Source organism: Gallinula chloropus (genome assembly GCF_964237585.1).
Source record: "Gallinula chloropus genome assembly, contig: HAP1_SCAFFOLD_366, whole genome shotgun sequence".
NCBI lineage: Eukaryota > Metazoa > Chordata > Aves > Gruiformes > Rallidae > Gallinula > Gallinula chloropus.
In genome coordinates this window covers 32,591-47,041 of record NW_028168390.1, presented here as the reverse complement: position 1 = coordinate 47,041, position 14,451 = coordinate 32,591, and the positions used below count along the sequence as shown (strand labels likewise).

The 14,451-nt window shown below is 70.6% G+C and overlaps 1 protein-coding gene across 1 annotated transcript; it reads right to left on the bottom strand.

Moving 5' to 3' along the window:
• Positions 1-898: 898 nt before the first annotated feature.
• Positions 899-10,608, bottom strand: F11R (F11 receptor; the record flags this gene model as incomplete). The annotated part of the gene is given in 13 exon segments (XM_084280957.1): positions 899-1,335; positions 2,142-2,369; positions 4,053-4,160; positions 5,575-5,664; positions 5,667-5,676; positions 6,483-6,503; positions 6,505-6,599; positions 6,602-6,665; positions 6,667-6,686; positions 7,340-7,483; positions 8,489-8,602; positions 9,420-9,495; positions 10,282-10,608. Coding segments are annotated over 12 exon segments (1,083 nt in total). The 3' UTR covers positions 899-1,335; positions 2,142-2,355.
• Between the last annotated feature and the right edge of the window lie 3,843 nt (positions 10,609-14,451).

The following is a 14,451-nucleotide window of genomic DNA, read 5'->3' as shown; positions in this document are numbered from 1 at the left end:
AAGGGAAACTGAGGCAGGATAAACCCCCTCCCCCCTCTTTGAATCTTTGGGGGGGGGTGGGGGGGGGTGGGGACACCCGGGGTGTCACCGATAATCGGACCCGGCTGCGGTGCCGTGTCCCCCTGGGCTGGGGACCCCCCCCCGGGGACCCCCCCACCCCGGCCCCCCCCGAGCCCGTCGCTGCTGCTAACGTAGAGCTCTGCTATTAACGAGCGGCCCTGGCTGCCCCCCCCTGCCCAGGCCGCCCCCCCCCCCAATTTGCCCCTATATATAGAGCCACTAATTCTGTATCTATATGAGGGGAAGGAAGGTGTGTGTGTGCCCCCCCCCCCCTTAGCCCCCCCCCACCCCCAGGACTGTCTCCTCCCTGATCCAGGGTGGGGGGGGGCGGGGGGGGGCACAGGGGTGATGTGGTTACTAAATAAAGGTCGTGATGATGGTGGGGATGGGCTCTGGGGGCTGTGTTGGGGTGGGGGGGGCACCCCAGGACCCCCCCCCTGAGTGTGTGTATGGCTGAGCCCCCCCCCCCCCAGCCCCCCCTTCCCAAGGGAGTTGGGTACCAGGATGAGATGGTGGGGAGGGGCTGTACTGGGGGGCGGGGGGGGGCTCTGGGGGTGGGATCTGCAGGCTGTGCTGGGGTGGGGGGGGCACCCCAGGACCCCTCCTGAGTGTCTGTGTGCCCCCCCCCTCACCCCCCCCCCCAAAGAAAGGGCACCAGGCAATGGGTACCAGGTTGTGATGATGGTGGGGAGGGGCTGCACTGGGGGGGGGGGGGTGGGCTCTGTGCAGCATCTGGGGGTCCCCAGGGCCCCCCCACCCGAGTCTGTGCCCCCCCCCCGACGAGTCTGTGCCCCCCTCGGCCCCCCCCCCCCCAATCAAAGGGCATCAGCCCGTTGGGTACCAGGACGCGGTTTATTCCCAGCAGCGACCACCCTTGGGCAGGATGTGGGGACCCCCCCACACCCCCCCATGCCCAGTACAGGGGGGTAACTGGGACCAGTAGGCAGCTGGCACTGGGGGAGATGGGGTGCCACACACCCCCCCCACACGCTGGGAATGGGGGGGGGGGTTACAGCAACACCCCACCCCCCCCAGAGGGACACGTGGGGGCACGGCCAGGACCCGCGTCCTGCTGGGGAGGGGACAAGGGGGGGGGGGGGTACACAGGAGACCCCCCCCTCGCCCCCCCCCCCAAACCCCTCCTGGGGTCAGCGAAGGCACCGAGTGAGGCTTAAAAAAATACCAGTTCAAGGGGGGGGGCAGGGGGGGCATTTACAGGGGCGCTGGGGGGTGGGGGGGTCACACCAGGAAGGACGAGGTCTGCTTGAACTCCCCCTGCGGGGACAAGGGGGGGTTAGTGGGGGGGGGTCACTGGGGGGACATGGGGATGGGGGTGTCACTGCCTGGGAGGGGAGCACAAGGATATGGGGGTGTCACTGCCTGGGGGGGCATAGGGGTATCACTATCTGGGGGGGGCATAAGGATATGGGGGTGTCACTGCCTGGGGGGCACAGGGGTGGGGGTCTGTCTGGGGAGTGGGGGGGGCACAGAGGTGGGGGTCTGTTGGGGGGGGACACAGGGATGGGGGTGTCACTGTCCTGGGGGGCACAGGGGTGGGGTCTGTCTGGGGGGGGACACAGGGATGGGGGTGTCACTGTCCTGGGGGGGCACAGGGGTGGGGGTCTGTCTGGGGGGGGGGGGGTGCACAGGGATGGGGGTGTCACTGTCCTGGGGGGGCACAGGGGTGGGGGTCTGTCTGGGGTGGGGGGGGGACACAGGGATGGGGGTGTCACTGTCCTGGGGGGGGCACAGGGGTAAGGATCTGTCTGGGGAGGGCGGGGGGGCACAGGGGTGGGGGTCTGTCTGGGGGGGCAGGGGGGCACAGGGGTGGGGGTCTGTCTGAGAGGGGGGGGGGGCACAGGGATGGGGGTGTCACTGTCCTGGGGGGCACAGGGGTGGGGGTGTCACTGTCCTGGGGGGGCACAGGGGTGGGGGTCACTATCTGGGGGTGGGGGGGGGGCACAAGGATGGGGGGTGCTGGACACAGGGGTGAGGGTCCCCACACCGGGCCAGGGTGGGGGGGACACACAGACACACAGAGGGGTCCCCCCCACCCCCCCAGCCCCCCCAGCCCCCCTCACCTGGCTGCGCTGGGAGGGTTGGCTGTAAATCACCTTCTTGCCGCCGGCGCTGGGGGGAGCAGAGGTGACATTGGGGACCCCCCCGCACCCCCTGTGCCCACCCTGAGCACCAGGGGGGCACCCGAGGTTTGGGGGGAGGGGGGGAGCTGGGGGGGGGGGTCAGAAGGGACCCCCCTGGCCGGGCTGGGAGGAGGCAGCACCGAGGTGGCTTCACTTACTCTTTTCTCTCTGAAAGGGAAGGAGGAGAAAAGGGGGTCAGGGGGGGCTGGGGGGGGGGTTGGGGGTGGGGGTTTAGGGGGTGCAGGGGGGTTCTGGGGGGTGTCAGGGGGGGCTGGGGGGGGGTTTAGTGGGGTTCAGGGGGGTGTAGGGGGTCTGGGGGAGGTTTGGGGGGTTGGGGGGGTTAGGGGGTTCAAGGCGGGTTTAGGGGGTGCAGGGGGAGTTCTAGGGGGAGTTCAGGGGGGTTTGGGGGGGGTTAGGGAGTTCAGGGGGGGTTCAAGGGGTGCAGAGGGGGTTCTGGGGGGGGTTCAGGGGGGTCTGGGGGAGGTTTGGGGGGTTTGGGGGTGGGGTTAGGGGGATTCGGGGGGGTTCAAGGGGTGCAGGGGGGTTCAGGGGGGTTTGGGGGGAGGTTAGAGGATTCAGGGGGGTGCAGGGGGGGTTCAAGGGGGGTTCTGGGGGGGTTCAGGGCAGGTTCAGGGGGGTTGAGGGGGTCAAAGGGGGGTTAGGGGGTGCAGAGGGAATTCAGGGGGGATTCACAGGGTGGCAGAGGGGGTGCAGGGGGTTCAAGGGGGTTTCGGGGGGTCCAGGGGGGGTTCAGGGGGCTTGGGGGGGGGGGTCAGGACCATTTAGGGAGTTCTGGGGGGGCTGGAGGGTGCAGGGGGTGTTTGGGGGGTCTGGGGGTTTAGGGGGTTCAGGGGGTTACGGGGGAGGTGCAGGGGGGGGTTGTTCATGGGGGTTCAGGGGGCTGTAGGGGGATTCAGGGGGGTTCAGGGAGTTTAGGGGTGTTCAGGGGGGCTTGGGGGGTGCTTGGGGGGGATCTGGGGTTTTAGGGGGTTCAGGAGGGGTTTGGGGGGTTTAGGGATGTTCAGGGGGTTCAGAGGGGGCTTGGGTGGGTTCAGGGGGTACTTGGGGGGATCTGGGGGGTTTAGGGGGTTCAGGGGGGGCTTGGGGGGAACTGGGGGGTTAGGGGGGTCAGGGAGGCTCAGGGAGTTGGGGCATATAGAGGGGTGCGGGGGGGGTGGGGATGCAAGGGGGTGCAGTGGGGGGGTCAGAGGGGGTTCGGGGGGGTTCAGGGGGGTTCAGGGGGGGTTTTGCGGGGTTCAGGGGGTATAGGGGGGTTCAGGGGGGTTCAGGGGGTGCTTGGGGGGGAACTGGGGGGTTCAGGGGGGTCGGGGAGTCTCAGGGAGTTGGGGGATATAGAGGGGTGCGGGGGGGGTCAGAGGGGGTTCAGGGGGGTTAAGGATGTTCAGGGGGGTTCAGGGGTGCTTGGGGGGTTCTGGGGGGTTCGGGGGGGTTAGGGGGGGCTTAGGGGGGTCGGGGAGGCTCAGGGAGTTGGGGGATATAGAGGGGTGCGGGGGGGGTTGGGGATGCAAGGGGGTTCAGGGGGGTTCAGGGGAGTTCGGGGGGGTTCAGGGGGGTGCAGGGGGGTTAAGGATGTTCAGGTTGCGTTCAGGGGGTGCTTGGGGGTGGATCTGGGGGGTTTAGGGGGGTCGGGGAGGCTCAGGGAGTTGGGGCATATAGAGGGGTGCGGGGGGGGGGGGTGGGATGCAAGGGGGTGCAGTGGGGGGGTCAGAGGGGGTTCGGGGGGGTGCAGGGGGGTCCGGGGGGGTCCGGGGGGGTTCAGGGGGGTTCGGGGGGGTCCGGGGGGGTGCAGGGGGGTTCGGGGGGTCCGGGGGGGTCCGGGGGGTCACTCACTGCTGAAGAAGCCGCGGCTGTAGGCGAACCAGAGCCCGAAGGCCGCCAGCGCCAGCACCATCAGCAGCACCACCACCGCCGCCACGATGCCGCCCACGTTCACCTCGCCTGGGGGGCACGGGGGGGGCACGGGGGGGTCACAGCGCGGCCACGGCACCTGGGGACCCCCCCCACACCCCCCCACACACCCAGGAATCCCGGGGGGTCATTAACAGCACGGCTAATTAGGGTGATGGGGTCCTGGGGTAACCCCAGGCGTGGGCAGAGCCTGGGGGGGGGATTGGGGAGGGGGGGTGGGGTGATGGGGGTGAGGGGAGGTGATGGGGGGGGATGGGGGGTGAGGGGGGGGATGGGGGTGAGGGGAATGATGGGGGCAAGGGGGGTGAGGGGGGTGGGATGGGGGCGAGTGGGGGGATGGGGGGTGATTGGGGGGTGAGGTGTGGGGGGGGATGGGGGTGAGGGGGTGAGGGGGGGTGAGGGGAGTGATGGGGGCGAGGGGGGGTTGGGGGGCGAGGGGGGGGATGGGGGGTGATTGGGGGGTGATGGGGGGTGAGGGGGGTGACGGGGGTGAGGGGGGTGATGGGGAGTGATGGGAAGTGATGGGGGGGTGACAGGAGGGTGGTTGGGGGGGTGAGGGGGGGGTGACGGGGGTCAGGAGGTAAGGGGAGGGTGATGAGGGGTGATGGGGGGTGGGGGGGTGATTGTTGGGGTGATAGGGGGTGGTTGGGGGGGTGAGGGGGGGTGACGGGGGTCGGGGGGTGAAGGGGGGGTAAGGGGAGGGTGATGGGGGTCGGGGGGTGAAGGGGGGTAAGGGGAGGGTGATTGGGGGTGGGGGGGGTAAAGGGGGGTGATGGGGGGGTGGTTGGGGGGGTGAGGGGGGTGATGGGGCTGATAGGAGGCAATGGGGGTCAGGGAGGTGAGGGGGGGTGGGGGGCTGTGGGGGGTGATTGGGGGGTGGAGGTGGGGGGGTTGGGGGGCAATGGGGGTGAGGAGGGTGAGGGGGGTGATGGGGGGTGACAGGGGGTGATGGGGGGGTGAGGGGAGGTGATTGGGGGGTGATAGGGGGGTGGTTGGGGGGTGATAGGGGGGTGGTTGAGGGGCGAGGGGGGGTGACAGAGGGGTGAGGGGGGATGATGGGGGGCAATGGGGGTTGGGGGATAAAGGGGGGTGATGGGGGGGTAAGGCTGGGTGATTGGGGGGTGAGGTGGGGGGGTTGGGGGGCAATGGGGGTGAGGAGGGTGAGGGGGGCGATGGGGGTCGGGGGAGTGAGGGGGGAGTGATGGGGGTGATGGGGGGGTGGTTGGGGGGGTGATGGGGGGGTGATGGGGGAGTGATGGGGGTGATGGGGGGGTGATGGGGGGGTGATGGGGAGGTGATTGGGGGGGTGATTGGGGGGTGATGGGGGGGTGATGGGGGGGTGATTGGGGGGGTGAATGGGGGGTGATGGGGGGTGGTTGGGGGGGTGAGGGGGGTTGGTTGTGGGGTGAGGGGGGGTCCCCAGGCAGCAGCCCCCCCCCCGTACTGGCTTCCATGCGGAAGGTGTCTGAGCGCTGGGGGGTCCCCACGTTGTTGGTGGCCTCACAGGAATAGTCCCCCGTGTCGAAGCTGCTCAGGGCTCGAAGACCTGGGGGGGAGAGGGGGGGCGTGGAGCGGGGGGGGAGGGGGTTTGGGGGGGGAACCCCAAGTTTAGAGTAACCCACCCCCCCCTACCAGCCCCACCAGGAGGGGAAGGGGTTTGGGGTGGGGGGATCCCTGAGTTGGGGGTAACCAACCTCCCCACCAGCCCCACTGGAGGGGATTTTGGGGGGGGATCCCCAAATTGACAGCACCCACCCCCCACCCATCCCCAGGGGGGTATCCCCGATTTGGGGGTAACCCACCCCCCCACCAACCCCACCGGGAGGGGATTTTGGGGTGGGGGATCCCCAGATTCACAGCACCCACCCCCCCCCCCCCCATCCCCGGGGGTTTTGGGGGGTACTGAGGGGGTGTTTTTGGGGGGTGCTGGGGGGGGTTGTTTGGGGGGGTTGGGGGTCGCACTGACCTCGGGGGATCCCGAGTTGGGGGTAACCCACCCCCCCCACCAACCCCCCTGGGAGGCGATTTTGGGGGGGGGGGATCCCCAAATTCACAGCACCCACCCCCGGCCATCCCCAGGGTGGGGGGGATCCCCGAGTTGGGGGTAACCCACCCCCCCACCAGCCCCACTGGGAGGGGATTTTGGGTGGGGGGGATCCCCAAATTCACAGCACCCACCCCCCCCCATCCCCAGGGGGGGCTCCCTGAGTTGGGGGTAACCCACCCCCCCACCAGCCCCCCTGGAGGGGATTTTGGGGTGGGGGATCCCCAAATTCACAGCACCCACCACCCCCATCCCCAGAGGGGGGGGGGATCCCCGAATTGGGGGTGCCCCCAGCCCCCCCAGCTCACCAGCTCCCCGGTGACGGGGTCCCAGGCTGTAGGAGGAGTTGCGGAAGGTGGGGCTGGTTTTGGGGTCCTGGGGCATGAGGGTCCCGTCCTTGTACCAGCGGAAGGTGGGGGGGGGGACCCCTCGCTCTCGGAGCAGCGCAGCACCGCCCGGCGCCCGATGGTGCCCGAGCTCGGCACGTGCGCCAGCCGGCTTGGAGGGGGGCACTGGGGGCAGGGATGGGATGGGGTGGGGATACTGGGGGGCACTGGGGGCAGGGATGGGATGGGGTGGGGATACTGGGGGGCACTGGGGGGCACTGGGGGATTGGGGATGGGATGGGGTGGGGTGGGGATACTGGGGGGCACTGGGGGAGCACTGGGGGGCAGGGATGGGATGGGATGGGGATACTGGGGGGCACTGGGGGCAGGGATGGGATGGGGTGGGATGCTGGTGGGCACTGGGGGGCACTGGGGCAGGGATGGGATGGGGATACTGGGGGGGCACTGGGGGAGCACTGGGGGGGCAGGGATGGGATGGGAGGGGGGCACTTGGACAGGGATGGGGATGGTGCTGGGGTGGGGGTTTCGGGGGGTGCTGGGCGGGTTTGTGGTGCTGGGGGTTGGGGGGGTGCTGGGGGGGTTTTGGGGGGTACTGAGGGGATGTTTTTGGGGGGTGCTGGGGGATTTGGGGCTGCTGGGGTGGGGTTTTGGGGGGTGCTGGGGGGGTTGGGGGGGTACTGAGGGGGTGTTTTTGGGGGGTGCTGGGGGGTGTTTTTGGGGGGTGCTGGGGGGGGGATTGGGTGGGTGCTGGGGGGTTTGGGGGGTACTGAGGGGATGTTTTTGGGGGTGCTGGGGGGGGGTTTGGGGGTTGCACTGACCTTGCACGATGAGGGTGACCTCGGACTTGGCGATCTGGCTGCCGTCCCCGACCACCTCGCAGATGTAGCGACCGGAGTCCTGCCGCGTGGCCGCCTCCAGCCGGATGCTGGTGGGAGAGAACTGCACCCGGCTCCGGTACGGCTCTGGGGACAGACAGACAGACACAGCGGCTGAGCCAGGGTGGGAGAGAACTGCACCCGGCTCCGGTACGGCTCTGGGGACGGACAGACAGACAGACACAGCGGCTGAGCCCAGGGAGGGGGCAGAGCTGCACCCGGCTCCGGTACGGCTCTGGGGACGGACAGACGGACAGACAGACAGACAGACACAGCAGCTGAGCCCAGGGTGGGAGAGAACTGCACCCGGCTCCGGTACGGCTCTGGGGGGGACAGACAGACAGACACAGCGGCTGAGCCCAGGGAGGGGGCAGAGCTGCACCCGGCTCCGGTACGGCTCTGGGGACGGACAGACAGACAGACACAGCGGCTGAGCCCAGGGTGGGAGAGAACTGCACCCGGCTCCGGTACGGCTCTGGGGACGGACAGACAGACAGACAGGGGGTCTGGGGGCAGCAGGGACAGACGGACAGACAGACAGGGGTCTGGGGGCAGCACAGACAGACGGACAGACAGACAGACAGGGGGTCTGGGGGGAGCAGGACAGACAGACAGACAGACAGGGGGTCTGGGGGCAGCAGGGACAGACGGACAGACAGACAGGGGGTCTGGGGGCAGCAGGGACAGACGGACAGACAGGGGTCTGGGGGCAGCAGGGACAGACAGACAGACAGACAGGGGGTCTGGGGGCAGCAGGGACAGACAGACAGGGGGTCTGGGGGCAGCAGGGACAGACGGACAGACAGACAGGGGGTCTGGGGGCAGCAGGGACAGACGGACAGACAGACAGACAGGGGTCTGGGGGCAGCAGGGACAGACGGACAGACAGGGGGTCTGGGGGCAGCAGGGACAGACGGACAGACAGGGGGTCTGGGGGCAGCAGGGACAGACAGACAGAGGGTCTGGGGGCAGCAGGGACAGACAGACAGGGATGGGGGTCTGGGGGCAGCAGGGACAGACGGACAGACAGACAGGGGTCTGGGGGCAGCAGGGACAGACAGACAGACAGACAGACAGGGGTCGGGGCTGTACCTGTCAGCTGCCCCCCGTAGTAGAAGAGCACGAGCGAGGAGCCCTTCTGGAACTTCCACTCGATCCGGGGGCTGCTCCAGCCCGAGCGATACGCTGAGCACGGGATCTCCACGGCTGCCGGGACAGGGGGACGCCTGGGGGGGGAACCCAGCCCTGGGGGGCAGGAACCCACCCCTGGGGGGCAGGAACCCACCCCTGAGGGGGCACAAACCCACCCCTGGGGGGGCACAAACCCACCCCTGGGGGGGAACAACCCACCCCTGGGGGGCACAAACCCACCCCTGGGGGGAACAACCCACCCTGGGGGGGCAGGAACCCACCCCTGGGGGGCAGGCAACCACCCTTGGAGGGGGGGACCCACCCTGGGGGGGGGAACCCACACTTGGGGGGGAACCCACCCTCGGGGGGCAGGAACCCCCCCTCAGGGGGGGAAATCCAACCTTGGGGGGCAGGAACCCACCCTTGGCAGGGGGAACCCACCCCTGGGGGGGAACAACCCACCCCTGGGGGGGCAGGAACTCACACTTGGGGGGGGGGAACCCACCCTTGGGGGGGCAGGAACCCACCCTTGGGGGGGGGAACCCACCCCTGGGGGGGCAGGAACCCACCCTTGGGGGGAAACCCACCCCTGGGGGGGGAAACCCACTCCTGGGGGGGCAGGAACCCACCCTTGGGGGGAAACCCACCCCTGGGGGGGAACAACCCACCCTTGGGGGGGCAGAAACCCACCCTTGGGAGGGGAATCCACCCTTGGGGGGGGGGGAATCCCACTCCTGGGGGGGAACAACCCACCCTTGGGGGTCAGGAACCCACCCTTGGGGGGGGAAACCCACCCTGGGGGGGCCTGGGGGGATGCAGGGATGCATCCCAGCCATAGGACCCCCCCCCAAAAAGGGGCTGGGGGGTGTTGGGGGGGGAGCTGGACACTCACATTGGTTTTCGGGCACTTCTTGGGTGGTGGAGGTGACCTGGGCTCCCACCAGGGACACTGGGGGGGGAAGGACACGCTGAGAGACACGGGGGGGGGTCCAGGAGGGGGGTACAGGGAGCAGGGGGGGGTTAGGAGGGGGTACGGGGAGCAGGGGGGGGTCCAGGGGAGCAGGGGGGGGTCAGGAGGGGGGTATGGGGAGCAGAGGGGGTCAGGAGGTGGGTACGGGGGGGGTCAGGAGGGGGGTACGGGGAGCAGGGGGGGTCAGGAGGGGGGTACGGGGAGCAGGGAGGGGTCAGGAGGGGGGTACGGGGAGCAGGGGGGTCAGGAGGGGGGTACGGGGGGGGTCAGGAGGGGGTACGGGGAGCAGGGGGGTCAGGAGGGGGGTACGGGGAGCAGGGGGGGGGTCAGTAGGGGGTACGGGGAGCAGGGGGGGGTCAGGAGGGGGGTATGGGGAGCAGGGGGGGGTCAGGAGGGGGGTACGGGGAGCAGGGGGGGGTCAGGAGGGGGGTACGGGGAGCAGGGGGGGTCAGGAGGGGGGTACGGGGGGGGTCAGGAGGGGGGTAGAGGGAGCAGGGGGGGTCAGGAGGGGGTTACGGGGGGTCAGGAGGGGGGTACAGGGGGGGTCAGGAGGGGGGTATGGGGAGCAGAGGGGGTCAGGAGGTGGGTACGGGGGGGGTCAGGAGGGGGGTACGGGGAGCAGGGGGGGTCAGGAGGGGGGTACAGGGGGCAGTGGGGGTCAGGAGGTCACGGGGAGCCCCGAGGGTCCCCCAGGGGCCTCGGTGACCCCGGGCTGAGGGGAGCTGGCAAATCCCGTCCTGCAGCCCCGGGTGACACCGTCACCGCGTCACCGTCACCGCGTCACCGTCACCGTCACCGCGTCACCCTCGCCTCTCCCGCCCTGCCCCGGTTTCTGGCTGGTTTCACCGGGAACCACCCCGGGAACCACCCTGGGGCTGTTGCACAACCGCTGCCCCGGGCACACGCACGACACCGCGGCACAGCCGGCGCTGGGGACGGTGGCTGGTACCAGAGCCGGTACCAGAGCCCATGGTCGGTACTGAGAGCCGGTACCAGAGCCCATGGCTGGTACCAGAGCCAGTGGCCTGTACCAGAGCTGGTGGCTGGTGCCAAGAACCCATGGCTGGTACCAGAGCCCATGGCCAGTACCAGAGCCGGTACTAGAGCCCATGGCTGGTACCAGAACCAATGGCCAGTGCCAGAACTGGTGCCAAGAGCCCATGGCCGGTACCAGAGCCCATGGCCAGTGCCAGAGCCAGTGGCCAGTGCCAGAACTGGTGCCAAGAGCCCATGGCTGGTACCAGAGCCCATGGCTGGTACCAGAACCAGTGGCCTGTACCAGAGCTGGTGGCTGGTGCCAAGAACCCATGGCTGGTACCAGAGCCAGTGGCCAGTACTGAGAGCCAGTGGCTGGTGCCAGAGCCGGTGCCGAGAGCCCATGGCTGGTACCAGAACCCATGGCTGGTGCCAGAGCCCATGGCTGGTGCCAGAGCTGATACTGAGACCCGGTGGCCAGTACCAGAACCGGTGCCAGAGCCAGTGGCCGTTGCCAGAGCCAAGTGCCAGAGCCAAGAGCCCATCGCTGGTACCAGAGCCAGTGGCCGGTGCCAGAGCTGGTACTGAGAGCTGGTGACCAGTACCAGAACCGGTGCCAGAGCCGGTGCCAAGAGCCCATGGCTGGTACCAGAGCCCATGGCTAGTACCAGAGCCAGGAACCGGTACTGAGAGCCGGTGGCCAGTACCAGAACCGGTACCAGAGCCAGTGGCCGGTGCCAGAGCCGGTGCCAAGAGCCCATGGCTGGTACCAGAGCCGGTGGCCGGTACCAGAGCCGGTGCCGTGCCCCTGACCCTGGACCTGCAGCCATCCCCCCTCCCCAGTTCTGGGCCTGGTGACGGTGACACCGGCCAACAGCTGGATCACCGGGAGCTGACCGGGAGCTGCCACAGCCCCGGCACCCAGGGAAGGGCGGGCGGGCGGCGGCGCCAACAAAGAGGGGCTGTTTTGGGGTGAAACCAGGAGGAAACGGGGTTCCCAGCGGCCCCGAGCACCAGGAGCTTCCCGGTGCCGCTCCCAAGCGCCGGCGTGGGGCGGGACCGGGAAAGGGACCGGGGTGGGTGGGTGGGGGGTGGGTGGGTGTGGGGGGGTGGGTGACACCCTGGTGGGGTGGGGGTGGGATTGGGGGGGGTCCTGAGCCGGGATGTGGCCAAGCTGGGCTGGGGCTGCTGGAGGACAATGGTGAAGCCGCCATGGCGGGGACAGGAAGGCGCCGGGGACGCCACCGCCACCGTCACCGTCACCGCGGCCTTGGGCAGAGCCAGCGGCTACTCATTAACCTGGGGGGCAGCTGGGGCAGCTGCTGGTGTCCCCAGCTGGGAGGGGATGGGGGTACTGGGATGGGGATACTGGGATGGGGGTACTGGGGTGTGGACACTGGGATGGGGACACTGGGATGGGGATGGGGGTACTGGGATGGGGGTACTGGGATGGGGACACTGGGATGGGGACACTGGGGTGGGGATGGGGGTACTGGGGTGGGGATGGGGGTACTGGGATGGGGGTACTGGGGTGTGGACACTGGGATGGGGACACTGGGATGGGGATGGGGGTACTGGGGTGGGGATGGGGGTACTGGGATGGGGGTACTGGGATGGGGATGGGGGGTACTGGGATGGGGGTACTGGGGTGGGGACACTGGGGTGGGGATGGGGGTACTGGGATGGGGACACTGGGGTGGGGATGGGGGTACTGGGATGGGGATGAGGGTACTGGGGTGGGGGTACTGGGGTGGGGACACTGGGATGGGGACACTGGGATGGGGATGGGGGTACTGGGGTGGGGACACTGGGGTGGGGACACTGGGGTGGGGATGGGGGTACTGGGATGGGGATGGGGGTACTGGGGTGGGGGTACTGGGGTGGGGACACTGGGGTGGTGGGGACACTGGGGTGGGGACACGGGGTGGGGACACGGTGACCCCGCTGCCGGCGGTGCCGCCGGACGGGATGTTTGGCCACGGCGGGTTTCCTGCCCCGGGAAGTGCAGCCGGATCCACCCCCCCGAGGAGGAGACACCACCCCCCAAAGAGGAGCCCCCCCCAAAGAGGAGCCCCCTCCTCAAAGAGGAGACCCCACCCCAAGGAGGAACCCCCCCCCCAAAGAGGAGCCCCCCTCAAAGAGGAGCCCCCCCCCGGGGGGGCACCTCCCGGTACCGGTACCGGCCCCCCCCGCCCTTCCCCCTCCCCCCCCTGCCGGTCCCACCTCGAACGGAAGCACCGCGACCCCCCAACCCCCCCGTCCCCGTCCCGGTGCCGCCTCGGGCATCCCCCGCTGCCCCTCCCGGTACCGATACCGGGACCGGGGACCCCCCCCGCCCCTCCCCTCCCCTCCCCCCCCGCCGGTCTCACCTCGAACGGAAGCACCGCGACCCCCCAACCCCCCCGTCCCCATCCCGGTGCCACCTCGGGCATCCCCCGCTGCCCCCCCCCCGGTACCGATACCGGGACCGATACCGGGGAACGCCCCGCCCCTCCCCTCCCCCCCCCCGCCGCCGGTCCCACCTCGAACGGAAGCACCGCGACCCCCCAACCCCCCCGTCCCGGTGCCGGTGCCGTCCCGGTGCCGCCTCGGGCATCCCCCGCTGCCCCCCCCGGTACCGATACCGGGACCGGGGATCCCTCCCCGCCCCTCCCCTCCCCCCCCTGCCGGTCCCACCTCGAACGGAAGCACCGCGACCCCCCAACCCCCCTGTCCCCATGCCGGTGCCGCCTCGGGCATCCCCCGCTGCCCCTCCCGGTACCGATACCGGGACCGATACCGGGACCGGGGAACCCCCTCCCCATCCCCTCCCCCCCTCCCCGCCCTGCCGCCGGTCCCAGCTCGGACGGAAGCACCGCGACCCCCCAACCCCCCCGTCCCCGTGCCGGTGCCGCCTCGGGCATCCCCCGCTGCCCCTCCCGGTACCGATACCGGGACCGGGACCGGGACCGGGACCGGGGAACCCCCCCCTGCCCCGTCCCACCCCACCCCGACCGGGCTATTGTTCGGGCACCGCGTGTCCGGCCCGGAACCCCCCCGGCGGGACTCACCGGCCGCAGCCCCGAGCAGCAGCATCAAGAGCCGGGGCCGGGGCCGGGGCCGGGGCCCGGGGCCGCCCGGCCGCGCCGCTCCCGCCATGGCCGCCGCCGCCGCACTGCGCCCCCCCCCCACCTCCTCCTCCCCCCCCCGCCCAGGTACGGCCCCGCCCCGCTAAGCCCCGCCCCTTTTCAACGGGGCTGGGCCAATCACGCCCCGCCCCCTCCGCCAGGTGCCGGGGAAAGCCCCGCCCCCCCGGCCACGCCCCCATCACCCCGTCACACCCCGCCCCGCGGTCGAGTGGCTGAGAGGGGCCGGTAGCTCGGCGCTGATTGGCTGAAGAGGAAGGGGCGCGCGGGCACAGGTGTGGAGAGGGCGAGGGCCGCCGGCCAATGGGAGAGCGCGCTCCAACTTCTGGCCAATGGGAGCGCTTGGAGGCGGGGGGTGGAGGGGCGGGGGGGGGGAAGAGCGCGGCGTTGCCATAGCGACGGGGCCGGCGACCTCCGCGGGGTCCCCGCGGTGACCCCGGCGCTGACATCACGGGGCCGTGACGTCACCGCCACGCGAGGTGAGGGGGTGGGGGGGGGTCCTGGGGCTGCGGCGTGGCCGGGGAGGGGGTGGGGTGGGGGGGGGGCAGGGGGGAAGTGGGGCAGATGGGGCCGGACCCCAGGGTTGGGGGTGGGGGGCAGGCTGGGGGGTGGGTTGGGGGGGCTAGAGGGGGCTGGGGGTCCCTGCCCAGGACTCTGCCCCAGGATGGGGGGTGCTGAGGGGCCTGTGGCAGGGATGAGAAGGGGGACAGAGGGCAGAGCTGTGCTGGGGGGGGTCTAGGACTGGGGGGGGGGCCAGGGCAGCACCATGCCCAGGAAGGGGTGGGTGGGCTGTGGGGTCAGGGCAGGGGGGGCTATGGCAGCCAGGGCAGGGCTATGCCTGGGGCAGGGGGGGC